Source organism: Oncorhynchus mykiss, chromosome 14 (assembly GCF_057628025.1).
Source record: "Oncorhynchus mykiss isolate SJ-2025 chromosome 14, ASM5762802v1, whole genome shotgun sequence".
Classification (NCBI taxonomy): Eukaryota; Metazoa; Chordata; class Actinopteri; order Salmoniformes; family Salmonidae; genus Oncorhynchus; species Oncorhynchus mykiss.
In genome coordinates, this window is record NC_143035.1 from 41,911,897 (window position 1) to 41,930,000 (window position 18,104).

Genomic DNA, 18,104 nt, shown 5'->3' on the forward strand with positions numbered 1-18,104 from the left:
CATAAGATATAGTCCCGACACAAATCTAGGGTTGCTACCCGAGCCGGCTGGTCGTTCGTTTTATCGGTTCGGTTGCCAGAGACGAGACCCAGTCGTTCAGTCTTTTTGTTCTGTATCTATGGACTCGACCCAGTCGTTCAGTCTTGTTGTTCTGTATCTATGGACTCGACCCAGTCGTTCAGTCTTGTTGTTCTGTATCTATGGACCCGACCCAGTCGTTCAGTCTTTTTGTTCTGTATCTATGGACTCGACCCAGTCGTTCAGTCTTGTTGTTCTGTATCTATGGACCCGACCCAGTCGTTCAGTCTTGTTGTTCTGTATCTATGGACCCGACCCAGTCGTTCAGTCTTGTTGTTCTGTATCTATGGACGAGACCCAGTCGTTCAGTCTTGTTGTTCTGTATCTATGGACCCGACCCAGTCGTTCAGTCTTGTTGTTCTGTATCTATGGACCCGACCCAGTCGTTCAGTCTTGTTGTTCTGTATCTATGGACCCGACCCAGCCGTTCAGTCTTTATGTTCTGTATCTATGGACCCGACCCAGTCGTTCAGTCTTGTTGTTCTGTATCTATGGACCCGACCCAGTCGTTCAGTCTTGTTGTTCTGTATCTATGGACGAGACCCAGTCGTTCAGTCTTGTTGTTTTGTATCTATGGACGAGACCCAGTCGTTCAGTCTTGTGGTTCTGTATCTATGGACGAGACCCAGTCGTTCAGTCTTGTTGTTCTGTATCTATGGACGAGACCCAGTCGTTCAGTCTTGTGGTTCTGTATCTATGGACGAGACCCAGTCGTTCAGTCTTGTTGTTCTGTATCTATGGACGAGACCCAGTCGTTCAGTCTTGTGGTTCTGTATCTATGGACGAGACCCAGTCGTTCAGTCTTGTGGTTCTGTATCTATGGACGAGACCCAGTCGTTCAGTCTTGTTGTTCTGTATCTATGGACCCGACCCAGTCGTTCAGTCTTTTTGTTCTGTATCTATGGACTCGACCCAGTCGTTCAGTCTTGTTGTTCTGTATCTATGGACGAGACCCAGTCGTTCAGTCTTGTGGTTCTGTATCTATGGACGAGACCCAGTCGTTCAGTCTTGTTGTTCTGTATCTATGGACGAGACCCAGTCGTTCAGTCTTGTTGTTCTGTATCTATGGACGCGGCCCAGTCGTTCAGTCTTGTTGTTCTGTGTCAATGGACAGTCGTTTGTTCTAGATGTTCCATTGCCATACTGACTGGCAGCGTTCTTATCCCTTGCCTGCTAGCTAGCCAACTACGGCTAATTTACAGCCACGTCAAACAGACAGAATAACAACAAAGTAGCTGCATTTGCATAAGCTGATTTCTAGTGGCATTTTATTTGTATACATCCATAACAATGAGATAGTGAGGCGTTTGGACACGGTTGTTCAGAGGAGCTAGCCAACAACACAGCCAACAACACAGCCAACAACACAGCCAACAACACAGCCAACAACACAGCCAACAACACAGCCAACACAATCACTACAAACTGAAGCTGGAAAGACTGAAAACTAGCTGCACTTCATTTCACTTGATCTTTTTTTCAATTGACATTTCTTCATATACATCCATAAAAATGATGCCAACTCATGATTTCCACTGGTTGAGAAATGCTGCCTGACTGTCTGTCTCATCCCGACTCCCGACACATTCATTACTAGGGGACAGATGGAGATCCAATTTGAATATTGAAACAATGTTGCAAATGTCAGAGAGACAAGTTTTATACAAATGTCCGCTGTTGAAAACTAAATTTTAGTCTTAAAGAAATGTGAGATAATGTCTCACATTATCTCACATAATTGATTGATTGTACTACTTAGTGATGTGCTGATGTGATGTGCTGATCCCCCCAGCCGGACGCTCCAAAAGGAACGTAGTGTGATTGGTCAGGAAGTCCCAGGAAGGAGGTGTGATTGGTCAGGAAGTCCCAGGAACGTAGTGTGATTGGTCAAGAAGTCCCAGGAACGTAGTGTGATTGGTCAGGAAGTCCCAGGAACGTAGTGTGATTGGTCAGGAAGTCCCAGGAACGTAGTGTGATTGGTCAGGAAGTCCCAGGAACGTAGTGTGATTGGTCATGGAGCACCAGGAAGTGGTGCCGTATTGGCCAGGGGGAAATCCCCCAGCCTGACACTGTCACACCCTGACCTTAATATTCTTTGTTATTTTGGTTAGGTCAGGGTGTGACATGGGTGATGTATGTGTTTTTGTCTTGTCTAGGGGTTTTGTATGTTTATGGGGGGTGTTTTCCTAACTAGGTGTTTTTGTACGTCTATTGTAGCCTACATTGTTTCTCAATTAGAGGCAGCTGTTTATCGTTGTCTCTGATTGGGAACCATATTTATTCTGTGGGTATTTTGTGGGTTCCTGTTCCTGTGTACAGTGTTTAGTGTTCACGTTACGGGACTGTTTCGTCTTCATTCCTTTTTTGTCGGTTTGTTGTTTTGTTCGGTGTTTAAGTATCCTGTTAAATATGGATTATCGCCCTGCATCTTGGTCCTCCTCTCTTTCACCCGAAGACAGTCGTTACAGACACGTCCCAGGAACGTAGTGATCAGGAAGTCCCAGGAAGGAGGTGTGATTGGTCAGGGAGCCCCAGGAAGTTGTGCCGTATTGGTCATGGTCAGGGGGAATCCCCCAGCCTGACGCTCCCCAGGAACGTAGTATGATTGGTCAGGAATTCCCAGGAAGGAGGTGTGATTGGTCAGGGAGCCCCAGGAAGTTGTGCCGTATTGGTCATGGTCAGGGGGAATCCCCCAGCCTGACGCTCCCCAGAAACGTAGTATGATTGGTCAGGAAGTCCCAGGAAGGAGGTGTGATTGGTCAGGGAGCCCCAGGAAGTTGTGCCGTATTGGTCATGGTCAGGGGGAATCCCCCCAGCCTGACGCTCCCCAGAAACGTAGTATGATTGGTCAGGAAGTCCCAGGAAGGAGGTGTGATTGGTCAGGGAGCCCCAGGAAGTTGTGCCGTATTGGTCATGGTCAGGGGGAATCCCCCAGCCTGACGCTCCCCAGGAACGTAGTATGATTGGTCATGCTGATCAGCGTGTCATCATAGACCATCCTGATGGAGATCCTTTGTCCCGCCCTCAGCAGGCTGACCCCCGCCGTGTAGCACGTGTTGAACTTCCTCTGTCCTGTCTCCATGCTGCAGGTACAACGCAGGAAGGGGGTGGAGTCTACCATCACCTCGTAGCTGGCAATGTCCGTGAAGTTGAGATAGTACACCTGGTGAACAGATGGAGGAGAAGGAGAGAGAGAAGATGAATATACCTGGCAGAGGTAGGGGTAGAGGAGGAAGAGGAGAGAGGGTCAGGTAGAGGAGGAAGAGGAGAGAGGGTCAGGTAGAGGAGGAAGAGGAGAGAGGGTCAGGTAGAGGAGGAAGAGGAGAGAGGGTCAGGTAGAGGAGGAAGAGGAGAGAGGGTCAGGTAGAGGAGGAAGAGGAGAGAGGGTCAGGTAGAGGAGGAAGAGGAGAGAGGGTCAGGTAGAGGAGGAAGACGAGAGAGGGTCAGGTAGAGGAGGAAGACGAGAGAGGGTCAGGTAGAGGAGGAAGACGAGAGAGGGTCAGGTAGAGGAGGAAGACGAGAGAGGGTCAGGTAGAGGAGGAAGAGGAGAGAGGGTCAGGTAGAGGAGGATGAGGAGAGAGGGTCAGGTAGAGGAGGATGAGGAGAGAGGGTCAGGTAGAGGAGGATGAGGAGAGAGGGTCAGGTAGAGGAGGAAGACGAGAGAGGGTCAGGTAGAGGAGGAAGAGGAGAGAGGGTCAGGTAGAGGAGGAAGAGGGTCAGAGTAAGTGGATAGTACACCTGGGGGGAGGTATCATCATCACACACTACATACACAAAACCTTCCTAATATTACAGTGCCTTGCGAAAGTATTCGGCCCCCTTGAACTTTGCGACCTTTTGCCACATTTCAGGCTTCAAACATAAAGATATAAAACTGTATTTTTTTGTGAAGAATCAACAACAAGTGGGACACAATCATGAAGTGGAACGACATTTATTGGATATTTCAAACTTTTTTAACAAATCAAAAACTGAAAAATTGGGAGTGCAAAATTATTCAGCCCCCTTAAGTTAATACTTTGTAGCGCCACCTTTTGCTGCGATTACAGCTGTAAGTCGCTTGGGGTATGTCTCTATCAGTTTTGCACATCGAGAGACTGACATTTTTTCCCATTCCTCCTTGCAAAACAGCTCAAGCTCAGTGAGGTTGGATGGAGAGCATTTGTGAACAGCAGTTTTCAGTTCTTTCCACAGATTCTCGATTGGATTCAGGTCTGGAGTTTGACTTGGCCATTCTAACACCTGGATATGTTTATTTTTGAACCATTCCATTGTAGATTTTGCTTTATGTTTTGGATCATTGTCTTGTTGGAAGACAAATCTCCGTCCCAGTCTCAGGTCTTTTGCAGACTCCATCAGGTTTTCTTCCAGAATGGTCCTGTATTTGGCTCCATCCATCTTCCCATCAATTTTAACCATCTTCCCTGTCCCTGCTGAAGAAAAGCAGGCCCAAACCATGATGCTGCCACCACCATGTTTGACAGTGGGGATGGTGTGTTCAGCTGTGTTGCTTTTACGCCAAACATAACGTCTTGCATTGTTGCCAAAAAGTTCAATTTTGGTTTCATCTGACCAGAGCACCTTCTTCCACATGTTTGGTGTGTCTCCCAGGTGGCTTGTGGCAAACTTTAAACGACACTTTTTATGGATATCTTTAAGAAATGGCTTTCTTCTTGCCACTCTTCCATAAAGGCCAGATTTGTGCAATATACGACTGATTGTTGTCCTATGGACAGAGTCTCCCACCTCAGCTGTAGATCTCTGCAGTTCATCCAGAGTGATCATGGGCCTCTTGGCTGCATCTCTGATCAGTCTTCTCCTTGTATGAGCTGAAAGTTTAGAGGGACGGCCAGGTCTTGGTAGATTTGCAGTGGTCTGATACTCCTTCCATTTCAATATTATCGCTTGCACAGTGCTCCTTGGGATGTTTAAAGCTTGGGAAATCTTTTTGTATCCAAATCCGGCTTTAAACTTCTTCACAACAGTATCTCGGACCTGCCTGGTGTGTTCCTTGTTCTTCATGATGCTCTCTGCGCTTTTAACGGACCTCTGAGACTATCACAGTGCAGGTGCATTTATACGGAGACTTGATTACACACAGGTGGATTGTATTTATCATCATTAGTCATTTAGGTCAACATTGGATCATTCAGAGATCCTCACTGAACTTCTGGAGAGAGTTTGCTGCACTGAAAGTAAAGGGGCTGAATAATTTTGCACACCCAATTTTTCAGTTTTTGATTTGTTAAAAAGGTTTGAAATATCCAATAAATGTCGTTCCACTTCATGATTGTGTCCCACTTGTTGTTGATTCTTCACAAAAAAATACAGTTTGATATCTTTATGTTTGAAGCCTGAAATGTGGCAAAAGGTTGCAAAGTTCAAGGGGGCCGAATACTTTCGCAAGGCACTGTAATATTGTGTTTAACTCCCTTTTGCCCACAGAACAGCATCAATTCATCAGGCATGGACTCTACAAGGTATACAGGAATGCTGGCCCATGTTGACTCCAAGGCTTCCCACAGTTGTGTTAAGTTGGCTGGATGTCCTTTGGGGTGGTGGACACATGGAAAACTGTTGAGTGTGAAAAACCCAGCAGCGTTGCAGTTCTTGACACTCAAACCGGTGCACCTGGCACCTACTACCATACCCTGTTCAAAGGCACTTTCATCTTGCTCATTCACCCTCTGAATGGAACACATACACAATCTATGTCTGAAATGTCTCAAGGCTTTAACATCCTTCTTTAACGTGTCTCCTCCCCCTTCATCTACACTGATTGAAGTGGATTTAACAAGTGACATCAATAGGGGATCATAGCTTTCACCTGGATTCACCTGGTCAGTTTATGTCATGGAAAGAGAAGGTGTTCTTAATATTTTGTAAACTCAGTGTACGCACCACACACACACACACACTACAGCTCAGTCTATTGCCTTGTACCACTGCACATTGAATCGGTACTCCCTCTGTACAGTGCATTCGGAAAGTATTCAGACCCCTTGACTTTCTACAACTTTTTGTTACGTTAAATCCTTATTCCAAAATGTATTAAAAAATAAAATAATCCTCATCAGTCTACACACAAATACCCCATAATGACATCACAATACCCCATAATGACATCACAATACCCCATAATGACATCCCAATACCCCATAATGACATCCCAATACCCCATTATGACATCCCAATACCCCATAATGACATCACAATACCCCATAATGACATCACAATACCCCATAATGACAAAGTGAAACATTTAAAAAACAAACATTTTTAAACATTTACTACAAATACAAAACAGAATGACCTTATTTACATAAGTACTCAGACCCTTATGAGACTCGAAATTCAGCTCAGGTGCATCCTGTTTCCATTGATCATCCTTGAGATGTTTCTACAACTTGATTGGAGTCCACCTGCGGTCAATTCAACTGATTGGACATGATATGGAAAGGCAACACACCTGCCTATATAAGGTCCCACAGTTGACAGTGCATGTCAGAGCAAAACCCAAACCATGAGGTCAAAGGAATTGTCCGTATGGCTCCGAGACAGGATTGTGTTGAGGAACAGATCTGGGGAAGGGCACCAAAACGTTTCTGCAGCATTGAAGGTCCCCAGTTTGGCCTCCATTCCTAAATAGAAGAAGTTTGGTAACACCAAGACTCTTCCTAGAGCTGGACGTCCGTTCAAACTGAGCAATCAGGGGAGAAGGGCCTTGGTCAGGGAGGTGACCAAGAATCCAATGGTCAGTCTGACAGAGCTCCAGAGTTCCTCTGTGGACATGGGAGAACCTTCCAGAAGGACAACCATCTCTGCAGCACGCCACCAATCAGGCCTTTATGGTAGAGTGGCCAGACAGAAGCCACTCCTCAGACAAAGGCACATGACAGCCCGCTTGGAATTTGCCAAAAGGCACCTGAAGACTCTCAGACCAACAGAAACATGACTCTCTGGTCTGATGAAACCAAGATTGAACTCTTTGACCTGAATGCCAAGCGTCACGTCTGGAGGAAACCTGGCACCATCCCTACGATGAAGCATGGTGGTGGCAGAATCATGCTGTGGGGATGTTTTTCAGCGGCAGGGACTGCGAGACTAGTCAGGATCGAGGCAAAGATGAACAGAGCAAATTTACAGAGAGAGTCTCCAGAGCACTCAGGACCTCAGACTGGAGCGAAGGTTCACCTTCCAACAGGACAATGACCCGAAGAACACAGCCAAGACAATGCAGGAGTGGCTTTGGGACAAGTCTCTGAATGTCCTTGAGTGGCCCAGCCGGAGCCCAGACTTGAACCCGATCGAATATCTCTGGAGAGACCTGAAAATAGCTGTGCAGCAACACTCCCCATCCAACCTGACAGAGCTTGAGAGGATCTACAGAGAAGAATGAGAGAAACTGCCCAAATACAGGTGTGCCAAGCTTTTAGCGTCACAACCAACAAGACTGGAGGCTGTAATCACTGCTGAAGGTGCTTCAACAAAGTGCTGAGTAAAGGGTCCCGAATGCCAAGCGTTTTTTTTTTAAGTTAAAATTTCTAAACATTTGTTTTTGCTTTGTCATATGGGGTATTGTGATGTCATTATGGAGTATTGTGATGTCATTATGGGGTATTGTGATGTCAGTATTGTGTGTAAGTGGATGAGGGAAAAAACTATTTAATACATTTTAGAATAAGACAGTAACGTAACAAAATGTATATAGCCATGTTATTTTCTATTTCCTGTATATAGTCGTGTTATGATTTACTTCCTGTATATAGCCTTGTTATTTCCTACTCCCTGTATATAGTCGTGTTATTTTCTACTTCCTGTATATAGTTGTGTTATTATTTACTTCCTGTATATAGTCGTGTTATTTTCTACTTCCTGTATATAGTCGTGTTATTTTCTACTTCCTGTATATAGTCGTGTTATTTTCTACTTCCTGTATATAGTCGTGTTATGATTTACTTCCTGTATATAGCCATGTTATTTTCTACTTCCTGTATATAGTTGTGTTATTTTCTACTTCCTGTATATAGTCGTGTTATGATTTACTTCCTGTATATAGCCATGTTATTTTCTACTTCCTGTATATAGCCATGTTATTTTCTACTTCCTGTATATAGCCATGTTATGTTCTACTTCCTGTATATAGCCTTGTTATTTTGTACTTCCTGTATATAGCCGTGTTATTTTTTACTTCCTGTATATAGCCATGTTATTTTCTACTTCCTGTATATAGCCGTGTTATTTTCTACTTCCTGTATATAGCCATGTTATTTTTTACTTCCTGTATATAGTCGTGTTATTTTCTACTTCCTGTATATAGCCGTGTTATTTTCTACTCCCTGTATATAGCCATGTTATTTTTTACTTCCTGTATATAGCCGTGTTATTTTCTACTTCCTGTATATAGCCGTGTTATTTTCTACTTCCTGTATATAGCCATGTTATTTTCTACTTCCTGTATATAGCCGTGTTATTTTCTACTTCCTGTATATAGCCATGTTATTTTCTACTTCCTGTATATAGCCATATTATTTTCTACTTCCTGTATATAGCCATGTTATATTTACTCGTTATTAGTTATTCCTTGTGTCACTATTTATCTTGAACTCTGCATTGTTGGAAAAGGACCCATAAGTAAGCATTTCACTGTTAGTCTACACCTGTTGTTTACCAATCATGTGACAAATGAAATTGTAGTATTAGTAGAGTTGTAGTATTACTATAGTACTGTTGTAGTATTACTATAGCATAGTTGTAGTATTACTATAGTAGTTGTAGTATTACTGTAGTATTTGTAGTATTACTATAGTAGTTGTAGTATTACTATAGTAGTTGTAGTATTACTGTAGTATTACTATAGTACTGTTGTGGTATTACTTTAGTACAGCTGTAGTAGTTGTGGTATTACTGTAGTATTTGTAGTATTACGGTTGTAGTATTACTATAGTACAGTTGTGGTATTATTGTTGTACAGTTGTAGCATTACTATAGTATTACTGTAGTACATTTGTAGTATTACTATATATAAAATAGGTAGAGACTGTAGTAGTACTTAGTAATGTAGTATTATTGTAGTAGAGCTGTAGTATTACTATAGTACAGTTGTAGCATTACTGTAGTACATTTGTAGTATTACTATATATAAAATAGGTAGAGACTGTAGTAGTACTTAGTAATGTAGTATTATTGTAGTAGAGCTGTAGTATTACTGTAGGATTATTGTAGAATTGTAATATTATTGTAGTAGTCACTACTCACTTCTATCTGACTATATATGAAGTAGGTAGAGACTGTAATAGTATATAGTATTAGTAATGTAAAGTCATAGTATTAATGTAGTAGTCACTACTCACTTCTATCTGACTATATATGAAGTAGGTTGAGACTGTAGTAGTATATAGTATTAGTAATGTAAAGTCTAAGTATTAATGTAGTAGTCACTACTCACTTCTACCTGACTATATATGAAGTAGGTAGAGACTGTAGTAGTATATAGTATTAGTAATGTAAATCAATAGTATTAATGTAGTAGTCACTACTCACTTCTACCTGACTATATATGAAGTAGGTAGAGACTGTAGTAGTATATAGTATTAGTAATGTAAATCAATAGTTTTAATGTAGTAGTCACTACTCACTTCTACCTGACTATATATGAAGTAGGTAGAGACTGTAGTAGTATATAGTATTAGTAATGTAAAGTCGTAGTATTATTGTAGTAGTCACTACTCACTTCTACCTGACTATATATGAAGTAGGTAGAGACTGTAGTAGTATATAGTATTAGTAATGTAAAGTTGTAGTATTATTGTAGTAGTCACTACTCACTTCTACCTGACTATATATGAAGTAGGTAGAGACTGTAGTAGTATATAGTATTAGTAATGTAAAGTCGTAGTATTATTGTAGTAGTCACTACTCACTTCTACCTGACTATATATGAAGTAGGTAGAGACTGTAGTAGTATATAGTATTAGTAATGTAAATCAATAGTATTATTGTAGTAGTCACTACTCACTTCTACCTGACTATATATGAAGTAGATGCCGTCCAGTAGAACCTCCAGTTGTCCGGAGCGAGAGTGCATCTTGAAGACACGGTGGTGGATCGACACCATCTTCCAGTTCCTCAAGACACCTTCAGACAGGTCTAGACAAAGACATCAATCAATCATCGTGGGGGAAAGGCAGTCAAAACACCTTCAGACAGGTCTAGACAAAGACATCAATCAATCAATCAATCATCGTGGGGGAAAGGCAGTCAAAACAACCAGAGTAAACACCCAGAGCACCTCTGAACAGGAGTAAATGTACACCTACAGTATTGAACGTAGATAATACCACGCAAAAGGTTTAATCTACAATGGACACTTACCTTCCTTAACCTGAATGGTGGTTTCCTGTCCTTGTAGATGCACCACAGCAGGCTGCAACACACATCACATACATCTAGTCAGTCTTTAGGAGCTCATCCTACCCTCACCCTTTCATACAGTTTAGTAGAACAAGGGGAGCTTGTTGATACACCACAGCAGGCTGCAACACACATCACATACATCTAGTCAGTCTTTAGGAGTGATGGTGTAGGTCTTTAGGAGCACAGCATTACTCCCAACCTTCATCGTTGTTCGGTACAATAATAAGTCATGTAATAATGTGCTGTAAAAATGTTTGTTCAAAGATGAGATACTCTACCTGGAAGTCTCTTGTTTTGGTTTTATCGACGAATCCTGTAACAGATAGAATCAGATCCTGGATGAGTTCCTAACTCTGAACTTTGTCCCAAATGGCACCCTATTCCCTTACATTTGACCAGGGCCCAACAAAAGTGATGCACTACATAGGGTTCCATTTGGGACCCCTGACCCCAACTTCAGGCAGGAGAATAGAGTGATCTAAACTAGGGCTGTGGCGGCCATGTTGTCAGCAGGGGAAGATCAATCAAATAACTGGTCGGTCTCACGGTAATGTACCGTTAATGACCATAAACACATTCAGCATCTCCTGGCTTCCACACAGACTACAAGCCACTGATGCAGACCTTAGGAGCATCTACTTTGTTTTTTTAGAAAAGTCCAATAAATCCATGTAATATAGTCTACACCATCACAATAAATCCATGTAATATAGTCTACCTACACCATCACAATAAATCCATGTAATATAGTCTACCTACACCATCACAATAAATCCATGTAATATAGTCTACACCATCACAATAAATCCATGTAATATAGTCTACCTACACCATCACAATAAATCCATGTAATATAGTCTACACCATCACAATAACTCCATGTAATATAGTCTACCTACACCATCACAATAAATCCATGTAATATAGTCTACACCATCACAATAAATCCATGTAATATAGTCTACACCATCACAATAAATCCATGTAATATAGTCTACCTACACCATCACAATAAATCCATGTAATATAGTCTACACCATCACAATAAATCCATGTAATATAGTCTACACCGTCACAATAAATCCATGTAATATAGTCTACCTACACCGTCACAATAAATCCATGTAATATAGTCTACCTACACCATCACAATAAATCCATGTAATATAGTCTACACCATCACAATAAATCCATGTAATATAGTCTACACCATCACAATAAATCCATGTAATATAGTCTACCTACACCGTCACAATAAATCCATGTAATATAGTCTACCTACACCATCACAATAAATCCATGTAATATAGTCTACCTACATCATCACAATAACTCCATGTAATATAGTCTACCTACACCATCACAATAAATCCATGTAATATAGTCTACCTACACCATCACAATAAATCCATGTAATATAGTCTACCTACACCATCACAATAAATCCATGTAATATAGTCTACACCATCACAATAAATCCATGTAATATAGTCTACACCATCACAATAAATCCATGTAATATAGTCTACCTACACCATCACAATAAATCCATGTAATATAGTCTACACCATCACAATAAATCCATGTAATATAGTCTACACCATCACAATAAATCCATGTAATATAGTCTACCTACACCGTCACAATAAATCCATGTAATATAGTCTACACCATCACAATAAATCCATGTAATATAGTCTACCTACACCATCACAATAAATCCATGTAATATAGTCTACCTACACCATCACAATAAATCCATGTAATATAGTCTACACCATCACAATAAATCCATGTAATATAGTCTACACCATCACAATAAATCCATGTAATATAGTCTACACCATCACAATAAATCCATGTAATATAGTCTACCTACACCATCACAATAAATCCATGTAATATAGTCTACCTACACCATCACAATACATCCATGTAATATAGTCTACCTACACCGTCACAATAAATCCATGTAATATAGTCTACACCATCACAATAAATCCATGTAATATAGTCTACCTACACCATCACAATAAATCCATGTAATATAATCTACCTACACCATCACAATAAATCCATGTAATATAGTCTACCTACACCATCACAATAACTCCATGTAATATAGTCTACACCATCACAATAAATCCATGTAATATAGTCTACCTACACCATCACAATAAATCCATGTAATATAGTCTACCTACACCATCACAATAAATCCATGTAATATAGTCTACCTACACCATCACAATAAATCCATGTAATATAGTCTACACCATCACAATAACTCCATGTAATATAGTCTACACCGTCACAATAAATCCATGTAATATAGTCTACACCATCACAATAAATCCATGTAATATAGTCTACACCATCACAATAAATCCATGTAATATAGTCTACCTACACCATCACAATAAATCCATGTAATATAGTCTCCCTACACCATCACAATAAATCCATGTAATATAGTCTACACCATCACAATAAATCCATGTAATATAGTCTACCTACACCATCACAATAAATCCATGTAATATAGTCTACCTACACCATCACAATAAATCCATGTAATATAGTCTACACCATCACAATAAATCCATGTAATATAGTCTACACCATCACAATAAATCCATGTAATATAGTCTACCTACACCATCACAATAAATCCATGTAATATAGTCTACACCATCACAATAAATCCATGTAATATAGTCTACACCATCACAATAAATCCATGTAATATAGTCTACCTACACCGTCACAATAAATCCATGTAATATAGTCTACACCATCACAATAAATCCATGTAATATAGTCTACACCATCACAATAAATCCATGTAATATAGTCTACCTACACCATCACAATAAATCCATGTAATATAGTCTACCTACACCATCACAATAAATCCATGTAATATAGTCTACACCATCACAATAAATCCATGTAATATAGTCTACACCATCACAATAAATCCATGTAATATAGTCTACCTACACCATCACAATAAATCCATGTAATATAGTCTACACCATCACAATAAATCCATGTAATATAGTCTACCTACACCATCACAATAAATCCATGTAATATAGTCTACCTACACCATCACAATAAATCCATGTAATATAGTCTACACCATCACAATAAATCCATGTAATATAGTCTACCTACACCATCACAATAAATCCATGTAATATAGCCTACACCATCACAATAAATCCATGTAATATAGTCTACACCATCACAATACATCCATGTAATATAGTCTACACCATCACAATAAATCCATGTAATATAGTCTACCTACACCGTCACAATAAATCCATGTAATATAGTCTACACCATCACAATAAATCCATGTAATATAGTCTACACCATCACAATAAATCCATGTAATATAGTCTACCTACACCATCACAATAAATCCATGTAATATAGTCTACCTACACCATCACAATAAATCCATGTAATATAGTCTACACCATCACAATAAATCCATGTAATATAGTCTACACCATCACAATAAATCCATGTAATTTAGTCTACACCATCACAATAAATCCATGTAATATAGTCTACCTACACCATCACAATAAATCCATGTAATATAGTCTACACCATCACAATAAATCCATGTAATATAGTCTACACCATCACAATAAATCCATGTAATATAGTCTACCTACACCATCACAATAAATCCATGTAATATAGTCTACCTACACCATCACAATAAATCCATGTAATATAGTCTACACCATCACAATAAATCCATGTAATATAGTCTACACCATCACAATAAATCCATGTAATATAGTCTACACCATCACAATAAATCCATGTAATATAGTCTACACCATCACAATAAATCCATGTAATATAGTCTACCTACACCATCACAATAAATCCATGTAATATAGTCTACACCATCACAATAAATCCATGTAATATAGTCTACACCATCACAATAAATCCATGTAATATAGTCTACCTACACCATCACAATAAATCCATGTAATATAGTCTACACCATCACAATAAATCCATGTAATATAGTCTACACCATCACAATAAATCCATGTAATATAGTCTACACCATCACAATAAATCCATGTAATATAGTCTACACAGTCACAATAAATCCACGTAATATAGTCTACACCATCACAATAAATCCATGTAATATAGTCTACCTACACCATCACAATAAATCCATGTAATATAGTCTACCTACACCATCACAATAAATCCATGTAATATAGTCTACCTACACCATCACAATAAATCCATGTAATATAGTCTACACCATCACAATAAATCCATGTAATATAGTCTACACCATCACAATAAATCCATGTAATATAGTCTACACAGTCACAATAAATCCACGTAATATAGTCTACACCATCACAATAAATCCATGTAATATAGTCTACCTACACCATCACAATAAATCCATGTAATATAGTCTACCTACACCATCACAATAAATCCATGTAATATAGTCTACACCATCACAATAAATCCATGTAATATAGTCTACACCATCACAATAAATCCATGTAATATAGTCTACACCATCACAATAAATCCATGTAATATAGTCTACCTACACCATCACAATAACTCCATGTAATATAGTCTACACCATCACAATAAATCCATGTAATATAGTCTACACCATCACAATAAATCCATGTAATATAGTCTACACCGTCACAATAAATCCATGTAATATAGTCTACCTACACCATCACAATAAATCCATGTAATATAGTCTACACCATCACAATAAATCCATGTAATATAGTCTACACCATCACAATAAATCCATGTAATACAGTCTACCTACACCATCACAATAAATCCATGTAATATAGTCTACCTACACCGTCACAATAAATCCATGTAATATAGTCTACCTACACCATCACAATAAATCCATGTAATATAGTCTACCTACACCGTCACAATAAATCCATGTAATATAGTCTACCTACACCATCACAATAAATCCATGTAATATAGTCTACCTACACCATCACAATAAATCCATGTAATATAGTCTACACCATCACAATAAATCCATGTAATATAGTCTACACCATCACAATAAATCCATGTAATATAGTCTACACCATCACAATAAATCCATGTAATATAGTCTACACCATCACAATAAATCCATGTAATATAGTCTACCTACACCATCACAATAAATCCATGTAATATAGTCTACCTACACCGTCACAATAAATCCATGTATTATAGTCTACACCGTCACAATAAATCCATGTAATATAGTCTACCTACACCATCACAATAAATCCATAATAATACACATTATCACCTAATGTTGTGTTAGATCTTTTAATCAACTTAAGTTCGTGTGAACATTACAAGTTTTGACCTTCTATTTGCTATTGATGGCCTGTAGGCCTCATTGAGTAAAAAAAAAACCAATGTATGGATTATTTTAACTAAAACAAATACTCAGATAAAACATATTGTGCGATTTATCACAGACTACTTTGTGTCATAGTTTAATAACAAGGACTCTCCTCCTCACCAGTGTCATGATCAAAGATATGATCAAGAGCCTCACATACAGTATATCGTTTGGTCATTGTGCTGCCACAGAATGAATTGTGAGAAAGGCCTCAAATAAGCTTTATATACCATAGCTGGAGAAAAGTTCTATATATTATTGAAACAATGTTGCGATTGTTTGTGAGAATGCCAAGAGGTGTGGTTACCGTGGGGGAAAGATTATATTGGGGAAAGGTTCCCGTGGGGGGTGCCATGGAAGCCAAGAAGGGGAGTGAGGTGTGTGTGTGTGTGTGTGTGTGTGTGTGTGTGTGTGTGTGTGTGTTCAAACATACATGGCATGGGGGGGTCTGGGAGTGGAAGTGTGTCCATCTGATGAATGGGCATGTGCCTGAACTCAATTTTATACACTAATTGTAGTCTCACCCATTGATTTCTAACGACCGGTCATTTTTGACCGGGAACACCACAGGTGTACAAACGTTTAATTTAAAACCTAAAATTGTATGAAAATCATCCAAATGTATTGTGTGTGTTCAGATGCCCTGTGTGGACAAAGTCATGGAACCTTATGGCAATCAGATTAAATTAACTACATTTCTTAGAGAGAAAACTTCGGTAAATCGGTCCAATTCGAACGGAACACAACAGGAGGGTTAAATAGCGAATGGAGGACGATTTTCCCGTGGTTCATTTTCATACCAGCCAGGTAGGCTATACTCCTGTTGTAAATATAAGCAATGTGCTTAATATTAGTAAAGTTGAGAAATAAATATAGTAGGTATAGTCTATAGAAAGCTGATAGGATCCTCCTCTTTTTAATAGAGGCCATCACTGTTTTCTCACACAATTGCATAGCCTATAGAAATGATAAAAACGGTTGGCTGGTATGCCCTCACCAGTCTGAGCGGTCGGCTGTGAATGCTCTCACCCGCTATTAAAATCATGCTGACTGTGATTTAGTTTCTGACCCTCCACAGGATGTCCGGTCAGAACAATGCCGATGCTTCTCTGGGTTCCGACCCTCCACAGGAAGTCCGGTCAGAACAATGCTGATGCTTCTCTGCGTTCCGACCCTCCACAGGAAGTCCGGTCAGAACAATGCTGATGCTTCTCTGGGTTCCGACCCTCCACAGGAAGTCCGGTCAGAACAATGCTGATGCTTCTCTGGGTTCCGACCCTCCACAGGATGTCCGGTCAGAACAATGCTGATGCTTCTCTGTGTTCCGACCCTCCACAGGATGTCCGGTCAGAACAATGCTGATGCTTCTCTGGGTTCCGACCCTCCACAGGAAGTCCGGTCAGAACAATGCTGATGCTTCTCTGGGTTCCGACCCTCCACAGGAAGTCCGGTCAGAACAATGCTGATGCTTCTCTGGGTTCCGACCCTCCACAGGATGTCCGGTCAGAACAATGCTGATGCTTCTCTGGGTTCCGACCCTCCACAGGAAGTCCGGTCAGAACAATGCTGATGCTTCTCTGGGTTCCGACCCTCCACAGGATGTCCGGTCAGAACAATGCTGATGCTTCTCTGGGTTCCGACCCTCCACAGGAAGTCCGGTCAGAACAATGCTGATGCTTCTCTGGGTTCCGACCCTCCACAGGAAGTCCGGTCAGAACAATGCTGATGCTTCTCTGGGTCAGGGTTGTATTTCCTTTTCCTCTTCACCAACAGTACACTTTTTGTATTGTAGCCCTGGATAAACTCACCTGATTCAACTCATAGTAAACTCTGATCTTCCCCTGTGTTTGGGAGTTAAAATGGCCCCCCTATTCCCTACAGCAGTGGTTCCCAGCTCCAGTCCTACAGTACGCACAACAGTACACTTTGTGTGTTGTAGCCCTGGATAAACTCACCTGACGATTAGTTACCAAGTAGAATCAGGTGTGTTTGTCGAGGGCTACAACAAACTGTACTGCTGGTAGTACTGTAGGACTGGAGCTGGGAACCACTGTTATAGGGAATAGAGTTTACTATGAGTTGAATCAGGTGAGTGTATCCAGGGCTACAACACACTGTACTGCTGGTAGTACTGGAGGACTGGAGTAGGGAA

The 18,104-nt window shown here is 40.2% G+C and overlaps 1 protein-coding gene across 2 annotated transcripts in view; it reads right to left on the minus strand.

Annotated features, from left to right (window-relative positions):
• Window positions 1-1,324: 1,324 nt before the first annotated feature.
• Window positions 1,325-18,104, minus strand: part of LOC110524910 (uncharacterized) — a 29,928-nt gene continuing 13,148 nt past the window's right edge. Inside the window, exons 5-8 of one of the 2 annotated variants that reach the window (XM_090198937.1) lie at window positions 10,773-10,807; window positions 10,453-10,504; window positions 10,103-10,227; window positions 1,325-3,241 (exon numbers count right to left, since the gene is read on the minus strand). In XM_090198937.1, coding sequence (XP_090055063.1) covers window positions 2,996-3,241; window positions 10,103-10,227; window positions 10,453-10,504; window positions 10,773-10,807 — 458 coding nt within the window. In that variant the 3' untranslated portion in view covers window positions 1,325-2,995. Of the gene's footprint in view, window positions 3,242-10,096; window positions 10,228-10,452; window positions 10,505-10,772; window positions 10,808-18,104 lie in introns of both variants that reach the window. The other variant, XM_090198936.1, reaches the window with a different exon arrangement.